Below are 26,459 nucleotides of genomic sequence, written 5' to 3' on the forward strand. Positions count from 1 at the left end.
GCGGGCCGGGCCGGTTTGTTTACCTGCCGTGTCCGCAGGTTCGGCCGATTGCGGCTCCCACTGGCTGCGGTTCGCCGCTCCAGGCCAATGAGAGCGGCGGGAAGCAGCGGCTAGCACATCCCTCGGCCCGCGCCGCTTCCCATGCCAAAGGTTGCCGATCCCTGCTCTACAGCCCTAGTGTAGGTATTTTGTAACTAGCAGCTGAATCTTTTTCTCCCACTTTCTTCCAGCTGGTGAGTACCTATTATATTTCTCCCTGTTTTCCTTTGCTAGTTGCAGCAAATTCCTGCATTATTCAAACTTAATAATCCACTAGCAGGAAATTGGAATGGGAATTGCATATGTCTGTGTTTGTTTGAAATTGCTTTTTTGGTAGCAACATTAGTTTGGTTTTCACCTACTTCTGTAGCTAGAGGGTTTTTGTTAATACTATGCCTCTCAATGTGGTGGCTGAACACCTTAAAGAATTAAATATGCTATATGAATGCTCTACTTGGAAACCTAATTTTTTCATTTCCCCCCATTACAGCCCCTTTCCCCCGGTGCTAATAGGCAAGTAGGAGTAGCTAGAATGTCTTCTCTCTCTTCCTGCCCTTCCTTGTATTTGAGTGCCCCATTTTGAGCGCATGCATATTCATTGGTGTGTGTACATAGCTACTGGGTTGTGTGAGAGCACAGGTGGTATAGGGGAGGTAACACTGAACCAGTGGGTGTTGCACTTTGTTCTGAACATTGTCAGATTTGTCCTCATTCTCAGGTGTTCTGGAATGAAGAACTGTAGTGTCAGCTGAAAAGTCTCTGTCTGCTGCTCCCATCAGTCTTACTTTATTAATTGAGAGATTCATCATCTCTGAGGATCACAGATGCTTCAGGAGATTGTAGTCATGGTCTTTGTATGAGCTGGGACCAAGCTATCTCAGATTGTGAAGATTAGAACTTGAAATTCAATGCGCAGCCAGCGCAACTGTCTGAGCATTAGCGAGACATGCTCCCATTGACCTGCATTTATCATGCTGTGTTTGGCACTAGCTTGAGGGGTGGGGTATTTTTAGTAGCTGTGGATTCCTTCATAAGTACAGTCAATTACAATAATTGAATCTGAAAGTCACAAGTGCATGGATCTCCATAGCCAGGTCTGCGTCTGACAGACTAGGTTGTAACCTTCTGACCAGTCAAAGGAGAAAGAAGTGTTGTTTTTGTTGCTCTTGCTATTTGGGTGTCTAGTATTAGAGGAGTCCAGGAGGGACAGGCTTGAGGCTGTTGTTGCTGCCAACTCTTATTTTCAAATATTATCAAATAGAAAAAAGGCTACCTTCTGGCATTATTTTAAGTAATTTAAAAACAGAAAGTGGTGCAGTCTTCCTCAATCCCTTTGAGATGTTTGTTTTAGTTAGTTTTTTCAAAATAAACATTTGCTCTTCAAAGGCTGTGTTCAGGAAATGTGCATGCTATGATGCCTGTTTGAGGATTTGGTGATTAAAAGTAACAGTGGTCTTCAAGCTTGGGACTATTGTAACTCCTCTTGTTGGTATTGACAAGAATCTGCGGTAGAGCTAACTCATGTTTTCTTTCCTGGGACATCGGGAAGTGACGTTTTAAAAACTGAGTTGGGCTTCATTTTGTTGTGTGACATTGATGGCCAGATCATAAGCTGGTGTAAACTGAAGCCAATTGAGTTGCATCCGTTTACACCAGTTGAAAATCTAGCCCTTATGAGATTTTATCTTTTTGTTGGGGGTGACTTTCCTTTGTTTTAATTTGATTTTGATATACAACATATATTATATGTTCATTGGGTTCATCATTACTGGAATCCTCTCCCATTAATCCTTAATTTGGGGGTAGAAGGAAACAACCTTTATTGCTTTTGCCCACAATGTCTTTTCAAATTACAGCCCTGTGTTACTTCTTCCAGAACTTTTTTTAATCATGGAAAAGGTTTTAGAAAATTTCCATCTGGTTGCAGATTTGCTACTATCTGAAAGAGAATTCTAAATTAATACAACTCTTAAAATATGTACATAAAGAAACTGAAACTGAAATAAGGCTCTATAAAAGTCTTATTTGATGGCTTCATTTCATTAAGAAGAACAAATTTCTGATTCCAGAGTATAGAATATACATTCACATATAAAATATTTTTCAACAAACTTTTGATTATTGCTGAGCATTTCCTTTTTTAACCTTAGAGATTTTGTTTTAGTGGGCAAAAAAAGGAAAACAATGTATATAATTTAAATCTGATTTCTCTTTATTTCCTCTAAATTGTTCAACAAAGGTTGTCCTTCCTGACAAAATATCCTGGACCTGTGTCATGTATGCTCCTGCTATCTAAATCAGTGGTTTTCAACCTTTTTTCATTTGTGAACCCCTAAACATTTTTGAATGGAGGTGCATGCAGACACCTTTGGAAATCTTGGACATAGTCTGCGGACCCCCCAGGGGTCTGCGTACCACAGGTTGAAAACCACTGATCTAGATGGAAAAGTGGAATTTTGCAGAGACTGATAGTGGAGTGGTGGTGGGGGAGGAGGGAGAAATGCTTTTTTCCCCCCAAAGTGAATCTCTAGCAAGTGCTTTTTGACATTAACTTGGTATGAAAGCTGACCAGTATGAATATGAAACTGAGAATTGGACAACAGCAGTCTGGTAAAATTTTGAAGAAACATAATTGGACAAGTCCGGGACATATCATCAGAATACAATGAAATCAACTGACAAGATAGACTTTTTATTGGAATCCCTGTGGGTGGGAGAAGTTTTCTACAGCCTGCCTTTGCCAGCAGATGGGAACTAATAAAGAGCTCCTGTGTAAGATTGTTTCTTTAGGGATGGCAGAGATGCTGACAATTAGCGGAGAATGATTGAGAGGTATTGCAAATGCTTTGCCAGTTTCAGCAGCACTAGAAGCACTAAAACTTGGGCATTAATATTTCTGGCACTAGAACTGAGTTTCTGAGATATTCCATTCATAATGGCAAGGCCAGTGTTGCTTTGACATAGATTTCTACAGTAAAAACCTACCTAAGAGTATATGCAGGTCTGGGTTAAAAGTGGAAAGCAAGATCACTCTATTTATGCTTGGTCTTCAACAACCAGATATTCCAAAGAGCAATTTCACGAATAATCGGGGAACCTGTTGCTAATACCGTGGATATGGCACCTAATAACATGGTATAAAGTAATACTTTGAATGGAGTTGCTGGTTATTTTAGATCACCTTTGAATAGTTATGGGAACTGAGTTGAAACCAAAGATCTCACTGATATTATCAAGACTAGTCGCCCCTAAAAAAGCGTAGTGAAATGTAATACTCTTGACAGTAGAAAGCTGGTCACATTGGCTCCATAGAAGATGAATCTTCTAAGCATTGTCTAGGCCCAGGGCCGGTGCAAGGAAGTTTTGCACCCTAGGCAAAACTTCCACCTTGCGCCCCCCCCTCACCCAGCTAACCCCGCCCCCCCCACGGCAGCTAACCCAGCCCCCCACCCGGGAAGCACGCCACCCCCCCCCCCCACACGGGGACACCCCCCCCGCAGCTTCCCGCCACACCCCCCACCCGGGAAGAAACTCCCCCCCCCGCAGTAGCTAACCCCCCTTTGCAGCTAACCCTGCCCGGGGAGCCCCCCGTCTGCGGCAGCTAACCCCACCCGGGAAGCCCCCCCAAGCTCACCTCAGCTCCGCCTCCTCTGCTGAGCACGCCGGCGCCGCTCTAATTCTCCAACCCTCCCAGGCTTGCGACGCTAATTGGAGGAGACTTAGAGCGGGGGCTGTGTGCTCAGAGGAGGAGGCAGAGTGGAGGTGATCTGAGGCGGGGAGCGGTTCCCCTGTGCGTCCCACCCTGTTACTGCGGGCGGCCCTCCCCGCGCCTCCCCGCCCCAGCTCACCTTCACTCCACCTCCTCGCAGAGGTGGCATGTTTTTAGAAATTTTGGTGGTGCCCAGAACCCGCCCCCGCCCAAACTCTGCCCCCCCAAACTCCGCCCCCACCTGCCCAAGGCTCTGGGAGGGAGTTTGGGTGAGGGAGGAGGTCTGGGGTGCAGGCCCTAGGCTGGGGCAGGGGATTGGGGTGCAGGGTGCAGGCTCTGGGAGAGAGTTTTGGGATGGGAGGGGTGCAGAGGGATGGGGTGCAGGGGTGAGGGCTGTGGGGTGTGGCTGCAGATGAGGGGTTTGGAGTGTGGGAGGGGCTCAGGGTGAGAGTAGGGGTGTAGGGGGTGAGGGCTCTGTCTAGGGCTGGGAATGGGGGATTTGGGGTGTGGGAGGGGCTCAGGGCGAGAGTAGGAGTGTGGGGGGAGAGGGCTCTGGCTGGGACTGGGGATAAGGTGTTTGGGGTGCTGGAGGGGCTCGGGCAGAGGGTCAGGGTGTGGGGGGATGAGGGCTCTGGCTGGGACTGGGGATAAGGTGTTTGGGGTGCTGGAGGGCCTAAGGGCTTGGGCAGAGGGTTGAGGGTGCAGTGGGGGGGTGAAAGCTCTGGCTGTGGGTGTGGGCTCTGGGGTGGAGCAGAGCTGGGGATGAGTTTGGGGTACAGGCAGGCTGCTCTGGGACAGGGGCCAGAGAGGAGGACTCCCCCCAGCTCTTTCCCTGCCAGCAGCAGCAAGCTCTGGGGTACAAGCCCCCCTTTCCCGCCCCCCCCCAGCAGCACACTCACCCCCACCACTGTCACTGCATGTGCTCCTAGGGTCCCTCTCAGGTCCTGGAATCTCCCTCGCCTCCCCCATGGTGGGGCGCTGCGTGTGCCTCCTCCCCTGCTGTTGCCCCTGACTGTAGCCTCACTGGGGGTGAGGGATGGGGGTGCCTCCTTGCCCAGCATGGGGCAGGAGCAGTGACTGCGGGCAGGGGGGTCCCCTGTGCTGCTGAAGGGTCCCATTGGAAAATGAAAGGGTCTGAGGGGGAAGGGCAGGCTCAGAGTCAGTCTGCCCTGGCAGTGGAGAAGGGGGGCACTAGGACCCTGAGGCAGCAGTTGTTGCAGGAAAGCAGCATGGAGGAGACTGAGGGCAGGTCTTCACTAGGGGGGGGTCGATTTAAGATACGCAAATTCAGCTACACGAATAGCGTAGCTGAATTCGACGTATCGGAGCCGACTTACCCCGCTGTGAGGACGGCGGCAAAATCGACCTCCGTGGCTCCCCGTCGACGGCGCTTACTCCCACCTCCGCTGGTGGAGTAAGAGCGTCGATTCGGGGATCGATTGTCGCGTCCCGACGAGACGCAATAATTCGATCCCCGAGAGATCGATTTCTACCCGCCGATTCAGGCGGGTAGTGTAGACCTAGCCAAAGACAGACAGGCTCTGCTCCCGGACAGAGACTCCGGGGGGCTGTGAAAGGCGAGCGGGGGGGCGGGGGCAGCAAGTCAGGGCCAGGGGACACTCGGGGAAGGCGTGGGGGGGGGCTGCAGGTGGGGCTGGGAGGGACACACGGCCCCAAGTATTGCTGGAGCTGGGCCCCTGGCACTGAATATTGCTGGTGCCCGAGCACTACGTGGATCGGCTTTTAGGCGCCCCCAACCACTAGGTGCCCTAGGCAGCTGCCTAGTTTGCCTAAATGGTTGCACCGGCCCTGTCTAGGCCGCAAACACAACTTTTCAATGCAGCATTTCAGCATCTCTATTGCCACTAGTGCTGCTTGTATGTTCTGAAAAATGAAATATAGTAATGCTATAAAGGAAAACAACATTTGATTTATAATAGTTTGCAGCTCACAACAGCTTGCAAATAGGAGAGCTATTTTTCCCCCTAGAAGAGAAGTATCCCTTCAGAAATCTGGTAGAAAGCTGGTGATTATAAGTGGCTCAGTCCTACATACCTCATTTGTCCTAAGTAAGGAGTGTGGAATAACTCCCCAAAGCAGCAAGAGTTTCATTCTGCAAGATACTGAGGCTACGGCTTCACTACAGGGGGGGGGTCAATTTAAGATACGCAAATTCAGCTACGCGAATAGTGTAGCTGAATTCGACGTATCGCAGCCGACTTACCCCACTGTAAGGACGGTGGCAAAATTGACCTCCGCGGCTTCCTGTCGACGGCTCTTACTCCCACCTTCGCTGGTGGAGTAAGAGCGTCGATTCGGGGATCGATTGTCGCGTCCCAACGGGACGCGATAAATCGATCCCCGAGAGGTCGATTTCTACCCGCCGATTCAGGCGGGTAGTGTAGACCTAGCCTGAGTGTCCTCCACTCCCAGTGCATCACCCGGAGTTGGGGTTCTCAGCATCTCTCACATGATGCTAGGTACCTCGCAGTATGATATCCATAAAGAAAGGAATAAAGGAAAAATAGAATAAATCTCCAAATGCAAAAAAACCCCAAATCAGTAGAGGCAAAAATAGAAAATACATCTATAATAACTGGAGGAAGCAAAGGACAATTCTAAGTAGTGAAATTTCAGCACAGTTGTAGAAATCATTAGCATTACAAATTCTGCACTGGTACATACAACTTATCCCAAAGTGTCCTTGTATCTGATTATGGAGAAATCTTACACAAAACACGCGCCTCATATCAAAAATATGAAAAAGCAAACAAAATAATGTGATCTGTAATCTGAAAAACAAGTAAGACTGATCCCACTAGGTTCGGGAAAGAAGAAACCAGCAATATTTAGCACAGAGAAGCTGCAAATAACACGAAAGTTTAAAGGTGTGCCTGTTTTTTAAGAAAAAAGAAAACAAAGGATAAATGATGATGAGAAGATAGGATTTGCCTTACTGGCTCAAACTAGATCATCTAGTCCAGTATCTTGCCTCCAACTGACCTGTAACAAGATGCTTCAGATAAAGGTGCAAAAAGCTCATTAGTGGACAATTGTGGAATAACCACATCATAGGAGAAGTTTCTTCTTAATGTTCAGCAGTTAGCTGCTGTCTTAATGTCCTGAAGAATGAGTTCATATCCTAATATATTTTTAATTTATGTGATATAATTGTGGATGTTTATCCATATAAATGTCTAGTCTTTTAAATCCTACTGAGCTCTTGTAATCAATTCTGTTTTATGGCAATGTGTTCCACAAGTTACTTCTAACCATATAAAGTAAACTTGCCTGCTTTTCTGGGGGCATGTCAGGGCGTGGCCTTTGGAGGTGGTTGCAGGCAGCTGAAATTTATAGTAACTGAGGCTACTCCAGTTTATGTCAGGGGCTGAACTGGCTCCAGGGAATCGGGGATTACTGGATGCAAATACGATATAGAGCTGCTGCTCAGCCAGATGTGATTTATCAGGGATTCACCATGGGATCTTAAAATCAAGCTGGGTTCTTTTTTCTCACATATCTATTGTAATAAAAGTTTTCTAGGTCGAATTCTGCCTTGAGTTACACCAGAACAAAACCATTGGACCTATGCAACCTTTTCATCGTCAGTTGATTTGCACAATTGTAATTGTTTGTAACTTAGTAAACAACTACGTTGATGGACAAGAAAAAAATGGAATCAAACTCACTCTCTTACAGCCATACTAGCTGTGTAGTGCTAACACGAGTAATGAGCATTAAAACATGCTTCTCACTAAAGACATAGGGATGCCTGGAGACACACACAGATCAGAACTGCTGAGTAAATTGGTATAATTTTTACATAGTCACTTTAAAGAACAATTCTACTACAAAAAGTTTAGATTCCCTGTCTGTGAAAGAAAAAAAAGGGGACTGGAGTTTAATAATCATTACCAACCTCAAAGAGGTTTAGTAGGAATTAAGTAATGCTCTTTGTTAAAGAACTTCAAAGATTGTTGCTTGCTCAAAATTCACAAAGTACTCATTTGTATTTTCTTAACAAAATATTTTATTGGCTGAGCTTATAACGCCTTCCTCTCAACTTGATGACATTATTGTATCTGTCTGGCTGTCAAACTGTAACTTCTGGATTCTGCAGGCAATTAATTCCAAAATTTCTGGGAATATTCTAGGCATCAATGGACAAAACTCTATTGATGGGGAGGGGGCCGGAAATGGGGAATACATGGAATCCCTGCCATCTATTTAGCACAGCCACAGCTTCAAGTGCCCCTTGGTTTGATCTTTCTGGTATAACAAAACTTTTGCTTATCCTCCTAATAGAGTTTAACATGTTGATACCCTGAATGATTTATCTCCCAGCCAGTTAATAAGCTGGGAGGGGAGAGGGGGTATGCCATAGCCCCTGGCATGGGGATGAGTGGGTGGAGAGCATGGGGAATGGGGGCACATAGATCCCCTGTTGGGAGAGAATCTGGGGCCCCCGCTATGCTGAGATCATGGCACAGTGTTCCTAGCACAGGGTTAGTGGGGATGAGGGACAGAAAGAGACCCAGGGAAGGGGTGAATTCGGGAAAGGAGTACTCATTGAACCCCTGGAAGTGGGGGGAGATTGGGAGAAAGAGAAAAATGGGTGATCAGCAGAACCCCTGGTATGTGTGTGTGTGTGTGTGTGTGTGTGAGATTGGGAGACCCTTGGGTGGGGGGGAGGTAAAATTGTTTTTCAGTTCAGGTGTGGGAAAGATGAAACACAGAGTGAAAGGGGAAAATAGAAAAGAAGCAAAATGCCAGGTTTTGCTAGTGACTCTGCCAAGTTACAGCAGTATGAGTGAACATGCGTTTGCAGGTGGGAGTTATCTGAATGCTAGACCTTGGCAAGTGACCACATGGCTGAACTTGCTCTGCCCTATCAGACCTAAAAAAAAAAAAAAAGCTTAAATCCTCTTATTTTTCAAAGTGTCTGCATTAAAACACATGTCACTCTACCTCTTCATTTCACATTGCGAGAAACTTTGGCTCTGATTTGGTTACATAAGCACATTTCTAACTAAGCATGTGACCAGTTGTCTTTGACTTCAAGCTAGGAATATGCTGAAATACCTTGCTGAACAGAATACTTAATGCTAAGAGAATTTTTGAAAGGGATCTTAAACCTTATTATTTGGCATTTAAGTCAGTCTCTAACTATTAGAGATGCAAATGAGATGTAAAGTGGGGGGACAGGTTACCCCACATCTGCTGCCTACGGTGATATTCTTCCACCTTTCTCTGAAGCATCTGATGCTGAGCACTGTCAGAGACGAATTCTGGACTAAGTGTCCCATATCCAGTAAGGGAATTCCTGAGCTGCTCACTGGGGTCTATCACACAACTGAAGGCTTTGTCTTGCTAACTTGTATTATTTCTGCTTTTGCTGCGGAAAAGGGGCATTGTATAAAACAACATTCCATTCTGTGTCTGCATTTTTATATTTTTCTGTCTACAACATACTACAGTTCTGCTTACCGCTGTTCCAATCACTCCAGATCTGATCTAATTTGAATGAGGATTACCTGTTTAGGTAGAGATGCAAAAAATTAAAACATAAATCCAAGATTTCTCTATGTAATTAAAGAAAAGTAAGGCATTTTAAGAAATAGGATTGCAGTATGTAGTTAATTTAAAGGAAGAAAGCAGGAGAGAGGAGAAAAAAGTGGAGGGAAGGGAGATAATTTGCTAAAGAATTCTTACTCCTTCTACTGAGTAAAGAAATGGAGGGGAGAAAGTGGGAGGAGAGCAGTGAGAAGAGGCATTCGGGTGCCATGGAGATGGGTACAGTATAAAAATCTAGATACTGTAGATCAGTAGGTGGTAGGTTGATATTAAACTCCTGCCAGCCAGAAATTGGTTTTATGCAGGGCAGCAGCGTAAAGAAAAGACAGCAAGAATTGTTATAATCTCTTCTGCACTATTTCTGGTCCTGATGTAGAAAATGGGCAATAAATTGCCGTAGGGGTCTGATTCTCCATTCTTCTACACTAAGGGAGCAAATAACTGAGTTCTAAAGCTTTAGTCTGTCTCCTGTACACTTGCTTTTTCTTTAATGTCTGCTTTATTTTTCTTAATTTTAGTCTAATTTGATTGAAAAATCAAGCTCTCCTAAGAAATATGTAATGCTTCTTCATGGATTTGGAATTTTGCAGGAAAAAATTGTGCCTGAGTGGGAAGGAACTAAATGTTCAGCTTTGGTACAAGATAACTCAATAAGACTGTGTGTTTTCTAAACTCCAGATCTGTGTAAGACTGCTTTAAAAGATTGTCCCTTTTCATTTTAGGATTTCTTTGTTCTCTGCTTTTGATTTTTCACTCTCGGTACCTAAACTCTGATGCTGTTATTTATATCCACAGGTATAAAGAAAATGTCATAGTTCAGATTTATTACATTGTACTTAAAAAAAACCCTCCATGAAATGTAATAGAACAATTTTAGTTTTCTGGAAATTATGGTAATAATAATGCTATTCTTTTAAAACTCAAATTTCCAGCTGTTTTATGAATTGGTATAAGAACACTTGGATATTTGAGTCCAAATCCTGCTCCCCTTACTTATTTAAGCCAATGGGACTATTTCTATGATTAGGTTAAGTAGGATTTGGCCTCTGGTCTGCAGGTCTCTGTGACAGTAATAAGTAGTACCATAGGAAAATACTTACTGTAACTTACCTACTCAGAAGTGTATTGCATACAAAAGAAAGTGTATTAAAGAACATGATTTTAGCTTGCAAAGGCAATCACTCAAAAGTCCAACCTCAATTCTGTCCCCTGGTGTCCTATGTCCAATTAAGTGAATTAGGCTAGGGTCCTGTGGAAAAAATAGTATGTGATCATGTAGTTAGAGACCGTATCCTAATGCATATGCATAAAGGAACAGCATTAAGGTTGCACAGGCAACAGTAAATCTTTTGTGTCTTAGGTTCAGGGTAACTGCACCTGTACTCCTTCCTGATCCCTTGAGGGCACCCACGTAAGGTTTCTGGCTCCTAGCTGTCACCTCTCTTGGGTGTAAACCCAAAGGAAGCCAATTAAAAACTATTAAAGTACTTGACAGCCTCATTTATATCTATCCCTGCAGTATCTAGGTGCTGATCCCTTAAGACCCACTGAAGTCCTTTCAAATATCACAAAAACCTGCTTTTGAACTGAAAGGAGACCAACACTGCCACTCTCAGAAGATGTCAGCCTTGAATTAAAAGATTAACTACATTAGCTGGCAGCACTGTTACCATGGGAGGGTGGAGATGGGCAGGAGGAGTGGGCATGTACTGGGGCATGTACTGGGTCTGGGGAGTGGTTGGGGGGAGCCCAACCTGGCCGTCTTTCTTCCCTCAAATGCATTGAAAGTTGGGGAAGCTCCTCTCACACGTCCCCTATATGGCAGCTCCCAGGCATTCCCCGTGTAGTATTTGTGGGGCTGCTGCTGTTTGGGGGACAGTGCAAACATGGGTCTTTGGAATTGTTGTGTTCAGCTATTCTTTTGGCACACGGCCAAAACTTTCCTCAAGCAATAAATGCAAATAAATTGCAAGAACTTTTTCTAGTGGAAAGTATTATGCAGAACTAACCACAATGGCAATGCCAGCTCTCCCATGATGCTATTTTGCCAAAACAAACATAAACAAACAAAACCCCCAACAGTTATAGCAGGGGTCGGCAACCTTTCAGAAGTGGTGTGCCGAATCTTCATTTATTCACTCTAATTTAAGGTTTCGCGTGCCAGTAATACATTTTAACATTTTTAGAAGGTCTCTTTCTATAAGTCTATAATATATAACTAAACTATTGTTGTATGTAAAGTAAATAAGGTTTTTAAAACGTTTAAGAAGCTTCATTTAAAATTAAATTAAAATGCAGAGCCCCCTGGACCAGTGGCCAGGACCCGGGCAGTGTGAGTGCCACTGAAAATCAGCTCGCGTGCCGCCTTCGGCACGCGTGTCATAGGTTGCCTACCCCTGAGTTATAGCATGACCGGTATCTTCTGAGAGTGGCAGTGTTCTCCTTTCAGTCAGAGCTTAATCAGGCTTTTCTGATACTCGCAAGGAGTTCAGTGAGTCTTAAGTGATCAGCACCTAGGTATGGCAGGGATAGATATAAAGAAGGATGTCAAATACCTTAATAGTTTCTAATTGGCTTCTCTTTGGAGTAGCAGTGGCAGATTTATTAAGTTTTCAGCCACAGTTACATTTAGGTTGAAAGCACTTGTATAAAGAACAGGAGTACTTGTGGCACCTTAGAGACTAACAAATTTATTTCAGCATAAGCTTTCGTGGGCTGCAGCTCACTTCTTCAGATGCATAGAGTGGAACACACAGACAGAAGATATTTATACATACAGAGAACATGAAAAGGTGGAAGTACGCATACCAATTGTAAGAGGCCAATCAATTGAGATGAGCTATCAGTACCAGCAGAAGAAAAAACTTTGAAGTGATAATCGAGATAACCCATAGAAGGTGAGGAGAACTTAACATGGGGGAAAAAAAATTCAATTAGTGTAATGACCCAACCATTCCCAGTCTCTGTTTAGGCCTAAGTTAATTGTGTCTAATTTGCATATTAATTCGAGTTCAGCAGTCTCTCTTCGGAGTCTGTTTTTGAAGTTTTTTTGTTGCAAAACTGACACCTTCAAGTCTGTCACTGAGTGATTAGAGAGGTTGAAGTGTTCTCCCACTGGTTTTTGAATCTTATGATTCCTGATATCAGATTTGTGTCCATTTATTCTTTTGCATAGAGACTGTCCAGTTTGGCCAATGTACATGGCAGAGGGGCATTGCTGGCACATGATGGCATATATCACGTTGGTAGATGTGCAGGTGAACGAGCCCCTGATGGTGTGGCTGACGTGGTTAGGTCCTATGATGGTGTCACTTGAATAGATATGTGGACAGAGCTGGCATCGGGCTTTGTTGCAAGGATAGGTTCCTGGGTTAGTGTTTTTGTTGTATGGTGTGCGGTTGCTGGTGAGTATTTGCTTAAGGTTGGGAGGCTGTCTGTAAGCGAGGACTGGTCTGTCTCCCAAGATCTGTGAGAGTGAGGGATCATCTTTCAGGATAGGTTGTAGATCTTTGATGATGCGCTGGAGAGGTTTCGGTTGGGGGCTGAAGGTGACGGCGAGTGGCGTTCTGTTATTTTCTTTGTTGGGCCTGTCTTGTAGTAGGTGACTTCTGGGTACTCTTCTGGCTCTTTCAATCTGTTTTTTCACTTCAGCAGGTGGGTATTGTAGTTTTAAGAATGCTTGATAGAGATCTTGTAGGTGTTTATCTCTGTCTGAGGGATTGGAGCAAATGCGGTTGTATCTTAGAGCTTGGCTGTAGACAATGGATCATGTGGTGTGTCCTGGATGGAAGCTGGAAGCATGTAGATAAGTATAGCGGTCAGTGGGTTTCCGGTATAGGGTGGTGGTTATGTGACCATCGCTTATTAGCACAGTAGTGTCTAGGAAATGGACCGCTTGTGTGGATTGGTCAAGGCTGAGGTTGATGGTGGGATGGAAATTGTTAAAATCATGATGGAATTCATCGAGGGCTTCTTTTCCATGGGTCCAGATGATGAAGATATCATCAATGTAGCACAAGTAGAGTAGGGGCGTTAGGGAACGAGAGCTAAGGAAGCGTTGTTCTAAGTCAGCCATAAAGATGTTGGCATACTGTGGGGCCATGCGGGTACCCATAGCAGTGCCGCTGACTTGAAGGTATATATTGTCCCCAAATGTGAAATAGTTGTGGGTGAGGACTGTCAAGGCTGTATCCCTACTTTGAACTTTAGGGTACAAATGTAGGGGCCTGCATGAAAACTGCTAAGCTTATTTACCAGCTTAGCTCTGGTCCCGCTGCCACCATTCTCGATGGATTCCCTCCCTGGGAAGCCTTGAGAAACCTTTCACCAATTCCCTGGTGAATACAGATCCAAACTGCTTGGATCTTAAACAAGGAGAGATTGACCCTTCCCCCCTCCTTCCTTTCACCAACTCCTGGTGAATACAGATCCAAACCCCCTTTGGATCTTAAAACAAGGAGAAATCAATCAGGTTTTTAAAAAGAAGGCTTTTAATTAAAGCAAAAGGTAAAAATCATCTCTGCAAAATCAGTATGGAAAATAACTTTACAGGGTAATCAAACTTAAAGAGCTCAGAGGAATCCCCTCTGTCTTAGGTTCAAAGTATAGCAAACAAGATAAGCACTTTAGTAAAAGGTACATTTACAAGTTGAGAAAACAAAGTAAATCTAAGACGCCTTGCCTGGCTTTTACTTACAATTTTGAAATAAGAGAGACTTGTTTAGAAAGATGGGGAGAACCTGGATTGATGTCTGGTCCCTCTCAGTCCCAAGAGCGAACAACCCCTTAAACAAAGGACACACACAAAAACCTTTCCCCCCCCAAGATTTGAAAGTATCTTGTCCCCTTATTGGTCCTCTGGGTCAGGTGTCAGCCAGGTTACCCGAGCTTCTTAACCCTTTACAGGTAAAAGGATTTTAGAGTCTCTGACCAGGAGGGACTTTAGTACTGTACACAGTATGGCTGTCACCCTTCCCTTTATAGTTATGACACGCCCCCCAAATCACAGATAGTGTTGGACGTTTGGTTCCACACTGGCTGTGATTTCTTCCTGGAGTTCTAGGAGAAAACAGAGTTAACAAGACACATGTACCTTTAGACATACTACTGATTATATAAAAACTAACAATATGTTTCATTACAAGAACAATTGTTAACCAGTTAACTCTGGGAAACTTTCCCGGGAGAGTGCATTAGCCACTTTGTTAGAAGCTCCCGAAATGTGTTGTATTTCAAAATCAAAATCTTGGAGAGCTAAACTTCACCGAAGAAGTTTTTTGTTATTTCCCTTGGCGGTATGAAGCCACTGTAGCGCAGCATGGTCTGTTTGTAGTTGGAACCGCCGTCCCCAAACATATGGGCGTAGCTTTTCCAGCGCGTACACAATGGCGTAGCATTCCTTTTCGCTGATTGACCAGTGGCTTTCCCTCTCAGACAGTTTCTTGCTGAGAAACACGACAGGATGGAATTCTTGATCCGGTCCTTCCTGCATTAAAACTGCTCCCACGCCTCGCTCGGACGCATTTGTGGTTACTAGGAACGGTTTGTCAAAGTCTGGGGCCCTTAGCACAGGGTCAGACATGAGTGTTGCCTTAAGCTGGTTAAAGGCCTTTTGACACTTATCAGTCCACTGAACTGCATTTGGCTGTTTCTTTCTGGTTAGGTCTGTCAGCGGGGCGGCGATTTGGCTGTAGTGTGGTACAAATCGCCTATAATATCCGGCCAAGCCTAAGAAGGATTGGACCTGTTTCTTTGACTTTGGAACCGGCCACTTTTGGATAGCATCCACTTTGGCCTGTAGGGGATTTATAGTTCCTTGACCCACCTGGTGCCCCAGGTACGTTACTCTGTTTTGGCCTATTTGACACTTTTTAGCCTTAACAGTTAGTCCTGCCTGCCGGATGCGCTCGAAGACTTTTTTCAGGTGCTCCAGGTGTTCTGTCCATGAATCAGAAAAAATGGCCACATCATTGAGGTAGGCAACTGCAGATTCTCCCAATCCTGCTAGGAGACCATCTACAAGTCTTTGGAAGGTGGCGGGTGCATTTCGCAACCCGAAAGGGAGTACATTGAATTCATACACCCCTGCCTGGGTGACGAAGGCTGACCTTTCCTTAGCGGGTTCATCTAGTGGTACTTGCCAGTACCCTTTGGTTAAGTCTAAAGTAGAGATGAATTGGGCATGTCCCAATTTTTCCAATAGCTCATCTGTGCGTGGCATTGGATAGTTGTCAGGACGAGTTACAGCATTTAGCTTACGGTAGTCCACGCAAAAGCGTATTTCCCCATCTGGTTTGGGAACTAGAACCACTGGAGATGCCCATGCACTGCTAGAGGGGCGGATTATACCCATCTGTAGCATGTCCTGGATCTCCCTTTGTATAGCCGCTTGGGCATGAGGTGACTCCCGGTAGGGTGGGGTTCTAATTGGGTGAGCATTACCTGTGTCAATGGAGTGGTATGCCCGTTCGGTCCGTCCTGGAGTGGCTGAGAAAATCGGTGCAAAGCTTGTGCACAGCTCCTTTATCTGCTGTCGCTGCAGACGTCCCAGGGTCGTGGAGAGGTTCACCTCTTCCACACCACCATTCCTTTTTCCTTCATAGTAGACACCTGCAGGCCACTCCGCGTCATCAGTTTCCTGGGCTGTAAACTGGCAAACGTTTAATTCTCTAGAATAAAAGGGCTTAAGAGAATTAACATGGTATACCTTAGGCTTTATGTTGGAGGTGGGGGAGGCTATGAGATAGTTAACAGCTCCTAGGCGCTCCTGGACCGTGAATGGTCCTTCCCACGACGCTTCCATTTTATGGGCCTGGAGCGCCTTTAAGACCATGACTTGGTCTCCTACTTTGAAGGACCGTTCTCTGGAATGTTTATCATACCAGGCCTTTTGCTCTTCCTGAGCATCCTTTAGGTTTTCTTTAGCAAGGGCTAAAGAGTGTCGGAGGGTGTTTTGTAGGTTGCTTACAAAGTCTAGAATGTTAGTTCCTGGAGAAGGCGTAAACCCCTCCCATTGCTGCTTCACCAACTGTAATGGCCCCTTAACCTCGCGGCCATACACAAGTTCAAATGGTGAAAACCCTAAACTGGGATGTGGTACAGCCCTGTAGGCAAAAAGCAACTGCTGCAACACTAGGTCCCAATCATTGGAGTGTTCATTTACGAATTTACGTATCATGGCCCCCAAAGTTCCATTAAACCTCTCCACCAGACCATTGGTTTGATGGTGATGAGGGGTGGCAACCAAGTGATTCACCCCATGAGCTTTCCACAGGTTTTTCATGTTCCCTGCCAGGAAATTAGTTCCCGAATCTGTAAGGATGTCGGAGGGCCACCCTACCCTGGCAAAAATGTCTGCTAATGCCTGGCACACACTTTTAGCCTTGGTGTTGCTTAAGGGTACAGCTTCCGGCCATCGGGTAGCAAAATCCATGAAAGTCAGTACGTACTGCTTTCCTCTGGGTGTCTTCTTTGGGAAAGGACCCAGAATATCCACAGCTACTCGCTGAAATGGGACCTCAATTATGGGTAGTGGCTGGAGAGGGGCTTTAACCTGATCTTGGGGCTTTCCCACTCGTTGGCACACCTCACAAGACCGGACATAATTAGCAACGTCCTTGCCCATTCCCTCCCAGTGGAAGGACTTCCCCAACCGGTCTTTGGTTCTGTTCACCCCAGAATGGCCACTGGGATGATCATGGGCTAAGCTCAAGAGCTTTACCCGATACTTAGTGGGAACTACCAACTGTCTTTGAGGATGCCAGTCTTCCTGGTGCCCACCAGAAAGAGTCTCCTTGTATAAAAGTCCTTTTTCTACAACAAACCGGGATCGGTTAGAAGAGCTGAGAGGCGGTGGGGTGCTCCGCGCCGCCTCCCAAGCTTTTTGAAGGCTGTCATCTGCTTCCTGCTCGGCCTGGAACTGTTTCCTTGATGCTGGAGACATCAGTTCCTCCTTGGACTGTGGACTGGGGCTTGGTCCCTCTGGAAGCGATGCAGGTGCTGGGGCTTTTTCCATTGACTGTGAACCGCTGTCCGCTGGTGCACTATGTGGTATTTCAGGCTCTGGCTGAGCCTCTTGGGTAGGGTTATCTGCTGCTTCCACCAGTTCAGACTCGCTGGTGCCCTCTGGCATTGGAGTTGTAGACGGGCTTGCAAGCGCTGGACTCAGTGTTGGCAATGGTTCTGGTGCTGGGTGCGTTGCCAGTTCCGGTTCTGGGACTGGCTTTGGCTGGGTCTCTGGGATTGGATCCACTACGGCTGTTGCAGTCGTTGGCAGGGGATCCGGTTCCACCACCTGGTTTTGGGTCTCCGGTAACACAGACGGGGCCCTGGTGGACGGCTCAGGAACAGGGATGGGGGTGAAAGCTTGCTTAGCCTGGCTGCGGGTGACTATTCCCACCCTCTTGGCTAGCTTCACATGGTTGGCCAAGTCTTCCCCCAGCAGCATGGGAATGGGATAATTGTCATAGACTGCAAAAGTCCACATTCCTGACCAGCCCTTGTACTGGACATGCAACTTGGCTGTAGGCAAGGTTACAGACTGTGACACGAAGGGTTGAATTGTCACTGTAGCCTCAGGGTTGATGAGTTTGGGGTCCACTAGGGATTGGTGGATAGTTGACACTTGTGCCCCAGTGTCCCTCCAAGCGATAACCTTCTTTCCGCCCACTCTCAAGGTTTCCCTTCGCTCCGAGGGTATGAGAGAGGCATCTGGGTCTGGGGTTCTTTGGTGTGATTGGGGTGTAATGAACTGTATTCGGTTGGGGTTCTTGGGGCAGTGAGCCTTTATGTGCCCCAGTTCATTACATTTAAAACATCGCCCTGCTAAGGTATCACCGGGGCGATGTTGGTTGCTGGAGACTGGTGTGGTGGGGTGAGAAGGCGTCTGGGGTTTCCCTTGGGATGTGGGTGGGGTCTTGGGTTGTCCCCGGTGATAAGGTTTTGTTTCGGCTTGCCCCTTCTGATATTCGCTCCAACTGCTACTAGCTTTTTTCTTTTCTGTCACCTCCACCCATTTGGCTCCAATCTCCCCCGCCTCGGTTACAGTTTTGGGCTTCCCATCTAGGATGTACCTTTCTATTTCCTCAGGAACACCCTCTAAAAACTGCTCCATTTGCAATAGGAAGGGCAACTCTTCCGTAGATTTAACATTTGCTCCTGATATCCAGGCATCCCAATTTCTTCCAATGTGGTAGGCATGTCGGGTAAATGACACATCAGGTTTCCACCTTAGGGCTCTGAACCGCCGACGGGCATGCTCAGGTGTTAGCCCCATTCTGATTCTGGCCTTGTTTTTAAAAAGTTCATAACTGTTCATGTGTTCCTTAGGCATTTCAGCCGCCACCTCTGCTAAGGGTCCACTGAGCTGCGGCCTCAGCTCTACCATGTACTGGGTTGGAGGGATGTCGTATCCAAGGCAGGCCCTTTCAAAATTTTCTAAGAAGGCCTCAGTATCATCGCCTGCCTTGTAGGTGGGGAATTTCCTGGGATGGGAAGTGGTACCTGGAGAGGAGTTGTTAGGATGGTTTGATGCACCCTGCCTAGTCCTTGCTGCTTCCAGTTTCATTTCTTTTTCTTTCAGCTCCATCTCTCTTTTATGGGCCTCCTGTTTGGCTTTTTCTTCTCTTTCTCTCAGCTCCATCTCTCTTTTATGGGCCTCCTGCTTGGCTTTTTCCAGCTCCATTTCTCTCTTGTGGGCCTCCTCTTTGGCTTTCTCTTCTCTGTCTCTCAGCTCCATCTCTCTCTTGTGGGCCCCCTCTTTGGCTTTCTCTTCTCTGTCTCTCAGCTCTATCTCTTTTTCTTTCAGCTCCATAGCTCTCTTGTGGGCCTCCTCTTTAGCTTTTTCTTCTTTGGTAGTCATTTTCCTGGTTTTCTTGTGCTGGGTCACACCCCTCTGCAATTGACTGAAACTGGGATGTACTTAGCTCAGGCTCCTGCTGAGTGCTGCTGAGTTAACAGAGACTTTCTAACAAGCTACTCCCGAGGATGTAAAAAGAAAAAAAAAAAAACAATTCACCTTGTAAATTCCTTTTACCAGTCGTTTGCTCATTAATTGAACCCTTCTCTTAACAAAGGACCTTGTTAAAAAAAACTTAACACCTCTGCCTTCAGGCAAGGAGAGATAAAATATGCATCTACCTTCAGCTCTGCTTTCCAAGCAGCTAGAAGGAAAAAAAAATCTTACTGGCTTTTGGGTTTAAAACGATCCCACCACTGCCACCATGTCAAGGCTGTATCCCTACTTTGAACTTTAGGGTACAAATGTAGGGGCCTGCATGAAAACTGCTAAGCTTATTTACCAGCTTAGCTCTGGTCCCGCTGCCACCATTCTCGATGGATTCCCTCCCTGGGAAGCCTTGAGAAACCTTTCACCAATTCCCTGGTGAATACAGATCCAAACTGCTTGGATCTTAAACAAGGAGAGATTGACCCTTCCCCCCTCCTTCCTTTCACCAACTCCTGGTGAATACAGATCCAAACCCCCTTTGGATCTTAAAACAAGGAGAAATCAATCAGGTTTTTAAAAAGAAGGCTTTTAATTAAAGCAAAAGGTAAAAATCATCTCTGCAAAATCAGTATGGAAAATAACTTTACAGGGTAATCAAACTTAAAGAGCTCAGAGGAATCCCCTCTGTCTTAGGTTCAAAGTATAGCAAACAAGATAAGCACTTTAGTAAAAGGTACATTTACAAGTTGAGAAAACAAAGTAAATCTAAGACGCCTTGCCTGGCTTTTACTTACAATTTTGAAATAAGAGAGACTTGTTTAGAAAGATGGGGAGAACCTGGATTGATGTCTGGTCCCTCTCAGTCCCAAGAGCGAACAACCCCTTAAACAAAGGACACACACAAAAACCTTTCCCCCCCCAAGATTTGAAAGTATCTTGTCCCCTTATTGGTCCTCTGGGTCAGGTGTCAGCCAGGTTACCCGAGCTTCTTAACCCTTTACAGGTAAAAGGATTTTAGAGTCTCTGACCAGGAGGGACTTTAGTACTGTACACAGTATGGCTGTCACCCTTCCCTTTATAGTTATGACAAGGACAAAGTCACAAAGTTCAGTCACCAGGTTTGCCATGATGGTATCGGGGATGCTATTCCTGATGGCTTGTAGTCCATCTTTGTGTGGAATGTTGGTGTAGAGGGATTCTACATCCATAGTGGCCAGGATGGTGTTTTCTGGAAGATCACCAATGGATTGTAGTTTCCTCAGGAAGTCAGTGGTGTCTCGAAGATAGCTGGGAGTGCTGGTAGCGTAGGGCCTGAGGAGAGAGTCCACATAGCCAGACAATCCTGCTGTTAAGGTGCCAATGCTTGAGATGATGGGGCGTCCAGGATTTCCAGGTTTATGGATCTTGGGTAGCAAATAAAATACACTTGGTCGGGGTTCTAGGCATGTGTCTGTACAGATCTGTTCCTGTGCTTTCTCCGGGAGTTTCTTGAGCAGATGGTGTAGTTTCTTTTGGTAATCATCAGTGGGATCAGAGGATAATGGCTTGTAGAATGTGGAGTTAGAGAGCTGCCTAGCAGCCTCTTGTTCATATTCCAACTTATTCATGATGATGACAGCACCTCCTTTGTCAGCTTTTTTGATTATGATGTCAGAGTTGTTCCTGAGGCTGTTGATGGCGTTGTGTTCAGCACGGCTTATGGGGCAAGTGATGCTGCTTTTCCACAATTTCGGCCCGTGCACGTTGATGGCAGCAATCTATGTAGAAGTCCAGTCTGTTGTTTCGACCTTCAGGAGGAGTCCATGCAGAATCCTTCTTTTTGTAGTGTTGGTAGGAAGGATTCTGTGGGTTAGTATGTTGTTCAGAGGTGTGTTGGAAGTATTCTTTGAGTTGGAGACGGCGAAAGTAGGATTCTAGGTCACCGCAGAACTGTATCATGTTTGTGGGTCTGGAAGGACAAAAGGAAAGGCCCCGAGATAGGACAGATTCTTCTGCTGGGCTAAGAGAATAGCTGGAAAGATTAACAATATTGTTGGGTGGGGTAAGGGAGCTACTGTTGTGGCTCCTTGTGACATGTAGCAGTTTAGTCTTGATCTTTCCCTGTTTGATGTATAGGATGTTGATCAGGTGGTTTCGCAGTTTTTTTGAGAGTGTGTGGCACAATCTCTCAGCATAGTCTGTGTGATATGTAGATGATAATGGATTTTTTACCTTTAGTCCTTTTGGTATGATATCCATCTGTTTGCATTTGGAAAGGAAGATGATGTCTGTCTGTATCTGTACGAGTTTTTTCATGAAGTTGATGGATTTCCACTCCATACGGCTAAATGCAGTGCCTTGCATAATGACAGGTTACAAAGTAGCAGCCGTGTTAGTCTGTATCCGCAAAAAGAACAGGAGTACTTGTGGCACCTTAGAGACTAACAAATTTATTTCAGCATAAGCTTTCGTGGGCTGCAGCTCACTTCTTCAATTGGTATGCGTACTTCCACCTTTTCATGTTCTCTGTATGTATAAATATCTTCTGTCTGTGTGTTCCACTCTATGCATCTGAAGAAGTGAGCTGCAGCCCACGAAAGCTTATGCTGAAATAAATTTGTTAGTCTCTAAGGTGCCACAAGTATAGTAACTTTTGTATAGTCACTTTTTTTCTGAGCATATCAGAGTGCTTTATGATAATGGATTAAGCCTCCTGACCCCATGAAAGAGGTACCTATTGTCCCCATTTTTGTGATTTTGTGATTTACACAGGTCATGCAGCTAATCAGTGGCAAAGGTGAGAAGAGCCTAACTCCTAACACTCAAGTTCTCTGCTCTAATCATTAGCCATGCCCCTTCTCTGCCACTTACATCAACAGGACATAGAGTGCCAAGTTCCCTGCTGCGCATTTTGGGATCTTGGTATTTGCCAGCTTCTCTCTTTTACAAAGACAGGAGATGCAACTAGTATTCTCAAACGTGACATGTAATGTTTGCTGTTCCTCTATCTGCAGTTTAAAAGAAATCTTGTCCATCTTTAAACAAGTAAAGGTATTTTCTCTCTCCATTTGAGGTAATAGTGTACCAGAGTGTCCTGTCCGTTGCAAACAGAGTGTAGTGCAGTGGCGGTCGTTCCTCCCCCTTTGGCTCAGAGGGAGGCCACACCTCCTCACTAAACAGAGAATCTTTATTATGAAGTATGTCGTCTTAGGGATTGCGACAAGTTTTCTGTGCTATCCAAAAGAGGGCAGAGATGTTGAATCAGATGGCTTTTGGGGTTCATCTCAGTAATGTCAGGGATAAATTGAGAGGCCCAATCTTGCATCTCTTGGATTATGCAGATCACCTCTACATCCAAACAATCAGAAAAATTGTCTTTTCCCTTGGTGACTTCTCAGATTCTCAGTTTTAAAGAAAGGACAGTTTTTTACTGAAATCACTTAAGTGTGTAACATCTCTTCAGAAGATTCTGTATTAGGGGAAGTTCCAGCACACAGCACCATTGAGTTTATAACTTGCTGTACCAGACGACTGGAAGGTAGCTAATGTAACACTGATTTTTAAAAAGAGCTCCAAAGGTGACCCTGTCAATTATAGGCCAGTAAGCCTAAATTCAGTACCAAGCAAATTGGTGGAAACTATATTTGGGCACAGAATTATCAGGTTCATAGATAAACATGATTTGTTGGGAAAGAGGCAACACATTTTTGTAAAGGGAATTCATGTTTCACCAGTCTGTTAAAATTCTTTGAAGGAGTCAACAAGACTGTGGACAAGGCTAACAGAAAATATCGTAATGCCACTATATAAATCCATAGTATGCCACACCTTGAATGCTGTGGCAAGCTCTGCTTACCCCATATCAAAATGATATAGTGGAACTGGAAAAGATTCAGAGAAGGACAACAAAGTTGATCAAGGGTATGCAGTGGCTTCCATATGAGGAGAGACTAGAAAGATTAGGGATTTCCAGGGCCTTTTATATTCTCTCTTTTGTGGGTGGAAACCCATTTGTTCTCCTGTGCAAAATCACAACAACAAGATGGAGTCTGTAGCCACCTGGGCAAGTCACATGTCTATGGATGATTCAGCTTTTTGCAGGCCGGTGCCATTGTTTACATGTTAGTTTGAACGTTCCCAGGAAAGCTCAGATGTGGATTGGCATCTCCCAAAGTCCATTGTCAGTTAAGTGTTTCTTGATTAGGCACTTACTGAGAATAGTTCTTTCTCAAGAAGCTGACCAAATGCTTCACTGAGGCTACTTAGAATCAAACAAGTACATAACCAATGTTCATAAGTTTAAATACAAAAATGATACATACATACAGACAGCATCATCATAACCAGCAAACTACAACCTTTCCATAGACACCCCACTTGGACTTCTCTGTATAAGAACTGGTGCAACCATAGGACCCTGGTTGCAACAATGATCTATACGGTCACAGTTTATGTCAAAAACGTCACACACAGTACTGTACATTATTTGCCTTTTTTTTTTCTGCTGACTGATTGCATACTTCCAGTTCCAAATGAGGTGTGTGGGTGACCGATCAGTTTGTAACTCTGGTGTTCATAACGCTGAGGTTTTACTGTACTAATAAGCAATACTCACCTATATTCACCAGGGGCATTTCTTGCTGCTTTTTGCAGCACTCAGCAGCTCCTGATCTTGTACAGAGATGAAAAAATAAGGAATGTCCCTGGTAATAAAGGACTGTTGTCAACCCTAGTCCAAGGTCACACAGTGAATCAGTATCTAAGGGGCGATTAGAATCCACATCTCCTGATGCCCAGTCCTTTGCTTTATCCATTCATCATATTACCTCTTCAGCTCCCGTTACCCTATTACTCTGACACCTCTGAAGGGGAATGATTGCCTATTGAGAGAAAATTATACTCTCTGTATCTGTTGATCTGAGTGTTACCTTATTTTAGTTGAGTATATCTCTCAAGCATTTTCTGTGCTGCAGTTTGTTAGATGACCTTGAAGACAAGCTATGCAAAATTGTTATGGAGACATACCAGCTCAGGCACTTAATGTACTTGTCTATCAATACTTGATGATAAATACAATATTAAACTCACGGGGAGTTGGGTGAGTATAGTTTTGCAAGGAAGTTGTTGCTGACAGGAGACAACTATCCTCATTGTGGCCATCAAGCATTTAAAACTCCCATTGACTTCAGTGGAAGTTCAGCTGTATAAAAGCTGAATGATTGGATTGTCAGAGCATCATAAGAACTATTTACTTTATGTTGAATAATAAATGTCACCTTTCCCTCAAATAGTAATAAAACTTACTCTTTTTTTTTATGTTGCAATAGATTCTGCCTGGCATTTTGCAGAAGCATTGCTGTATTTTACCAGACAGGAATACAGGTAAACATTAAATCTTCCTTTTTTATTTTTTGATCTGTTAATGTGGCTTTCGTGTGAGATACAGAGAAACATGAAAGCACAATTGTATAAGATTGAGAAGATTTCTTGTTTGTTGTTTCTAGAATAGGACTTGAAAATCACTGAAAGAAGTGAAAAATTGGATATTTATTTCAAACAGTAAGTTGACTCCTGTGTTTAAGTGATCTGTTTTCAGGTGAAGTAGGTTTACAAGTTACATGCTATTTTTGGCTATTATGTTTGTAGGAAATTGCTAACAGATCTTGCTTTATAAAGTTGAATATGTTAACTCCTGAACTACTTTGTATTATTAATTATAAAAGTAGTTTTCTGGCTAGCAAAGAGGTTCAACACTTGAGTCCATTTTTGGCTGGGTCCCTGTGGTTCTTAGCTTTTCACACTGACAGTTGAGTTATGAATGTTGGTACTGTATATATTTAAAGTCTCTGTTTCTCAATGCATAAAAGAATAAAGTGGAAGATGATGTGAAATTACTTCTTTGGGTAAGTTCTTACTCTTGTGTATGGATTATGATGTGGTAAGTTTGGCTTTTGAACAATTATATGGAAGGAAAATCTCAAGGCGAGTGAGTGAGAGAAGAGATATTTGTTGTGTTAATATTTCCCCCTCTACCCTGAAAAAAACAAAATATCAATTTGAAATTCATTTATTTAATCGGAAGCCCTTGCTTGAAACTTGGAGTCATCGTAAAACGTGAAGATTTATAAAACTTATTCATCATCATAAATATGGTGAAATTTGGCTGTGTGACAAATTGTGTGAACGTTTTAAAATACTTGAAGTAGTTGTGCATTAATTTCATAGAGGTTGAGAAAATACACAATCACCAACTTATTATTTGTGTGATCTGTTGAGAACATATATCAATGCATGAGGCACTTCCATTTTCTCAAAAATAATTAAAATTAAAATAAACCTGATTTCTTTCCCTCAGCCCACTTGCATGTTGAACTTGACCCATACATCATGTGACTCATGGGGATATTATTGTAATTAAAGATAAGTTGAAATTTCATTTACATATTTGTTTGTGAAGCTGCAAGACATAAAATAATAATAATAAAACAACTAATTTGTCTTGCCTATCAAATTTGGAAGTCATTAATAACATGAGCACAGACTGAGTGTAAAAGCCAAAGTTCCTTCCTTCCTGTTTTCAAACAATCTTGAAAAATTCTGTGCAAGATAATGGCTATAATGACAACATTCCATTTAGTGTTTCCATTTCCTTTAGTGTTTGTTCATTAGTGTATTGTTCTGGCTCACTCATAGGGCTTGATCCCGATCCCATTGAAGTCAATGGTGAAATTCACACTGATTTCATTGGTACGTAATTGTGTCCTGTAGATATTAAGGCCAAATTTTTCAAAAGTTGATGCCTAAAATTAGGCTTTTGAATCCATCCACTTGGATAAATGGCCCAATTTTCAAAAATGCTCAACACCCACCACTCATTGACTTTTCAAAGTCAAGCCCCTATTTAGGTGCCTTAATGCACCTAGTTTTGAAAAATCTTGGCCTATGTTCTAGGAGAGAGAATCCTGTTGTTTTTTATTTGGTGCACCTCGTTCATTGTACAGTGTCATTCACATGAAATTTTTATATAAATAACTCCAGTCTTCTGTAATTGCCTTGTGACACTGCTGTACAAACTGCATGCATGCATGTGGCTGGTATGTCACAATATGCCCAGTTGTTGGGTTTTTTTACATAGTTCAGCGCTGCCAGCAGTGCTCAAAGTAAATATGTGTGTTCCTAGCTCCCATAACAATGCATAATATATTTGGAAAA

General features: G+C 44.3%; 1 protein-coding gene across 1 annotated transcript in view; it reads left to right on the plus strand.

Moving 5' to 3' along the window:
• Positions 1 to 26,459, plus strand: part of DLGAP2 (DLG associated protein 2) — a 649,549-nt gene that overhangs the window by 114,514 nt on the left and 508,576 nt on the right. The window contains exon 3 of the mRNA XM_065400541.1: positions 24,575 to 24,629. Coding sequence (XP_065256613.1) covers positions 24,575 to 24,629 — 55 coding nt within the window. The remainder of the gene's footprint in view (positions 1 to 24,574; positions 24,630 to 26,459) is intronic.

This window comes from Emys orbicularis, chromosome 3, assembly GCF_028017835.1.
Source record: "Emys orbicularis isolate rEmyOrb1 chromosome 3, rEmyOrb1.hap1, whole genome shotgun sequence".
NCBI lineage: Eukaryota > Metazoa > Chordata > Testudines > Emydidae > Emys > Emys orbicularis.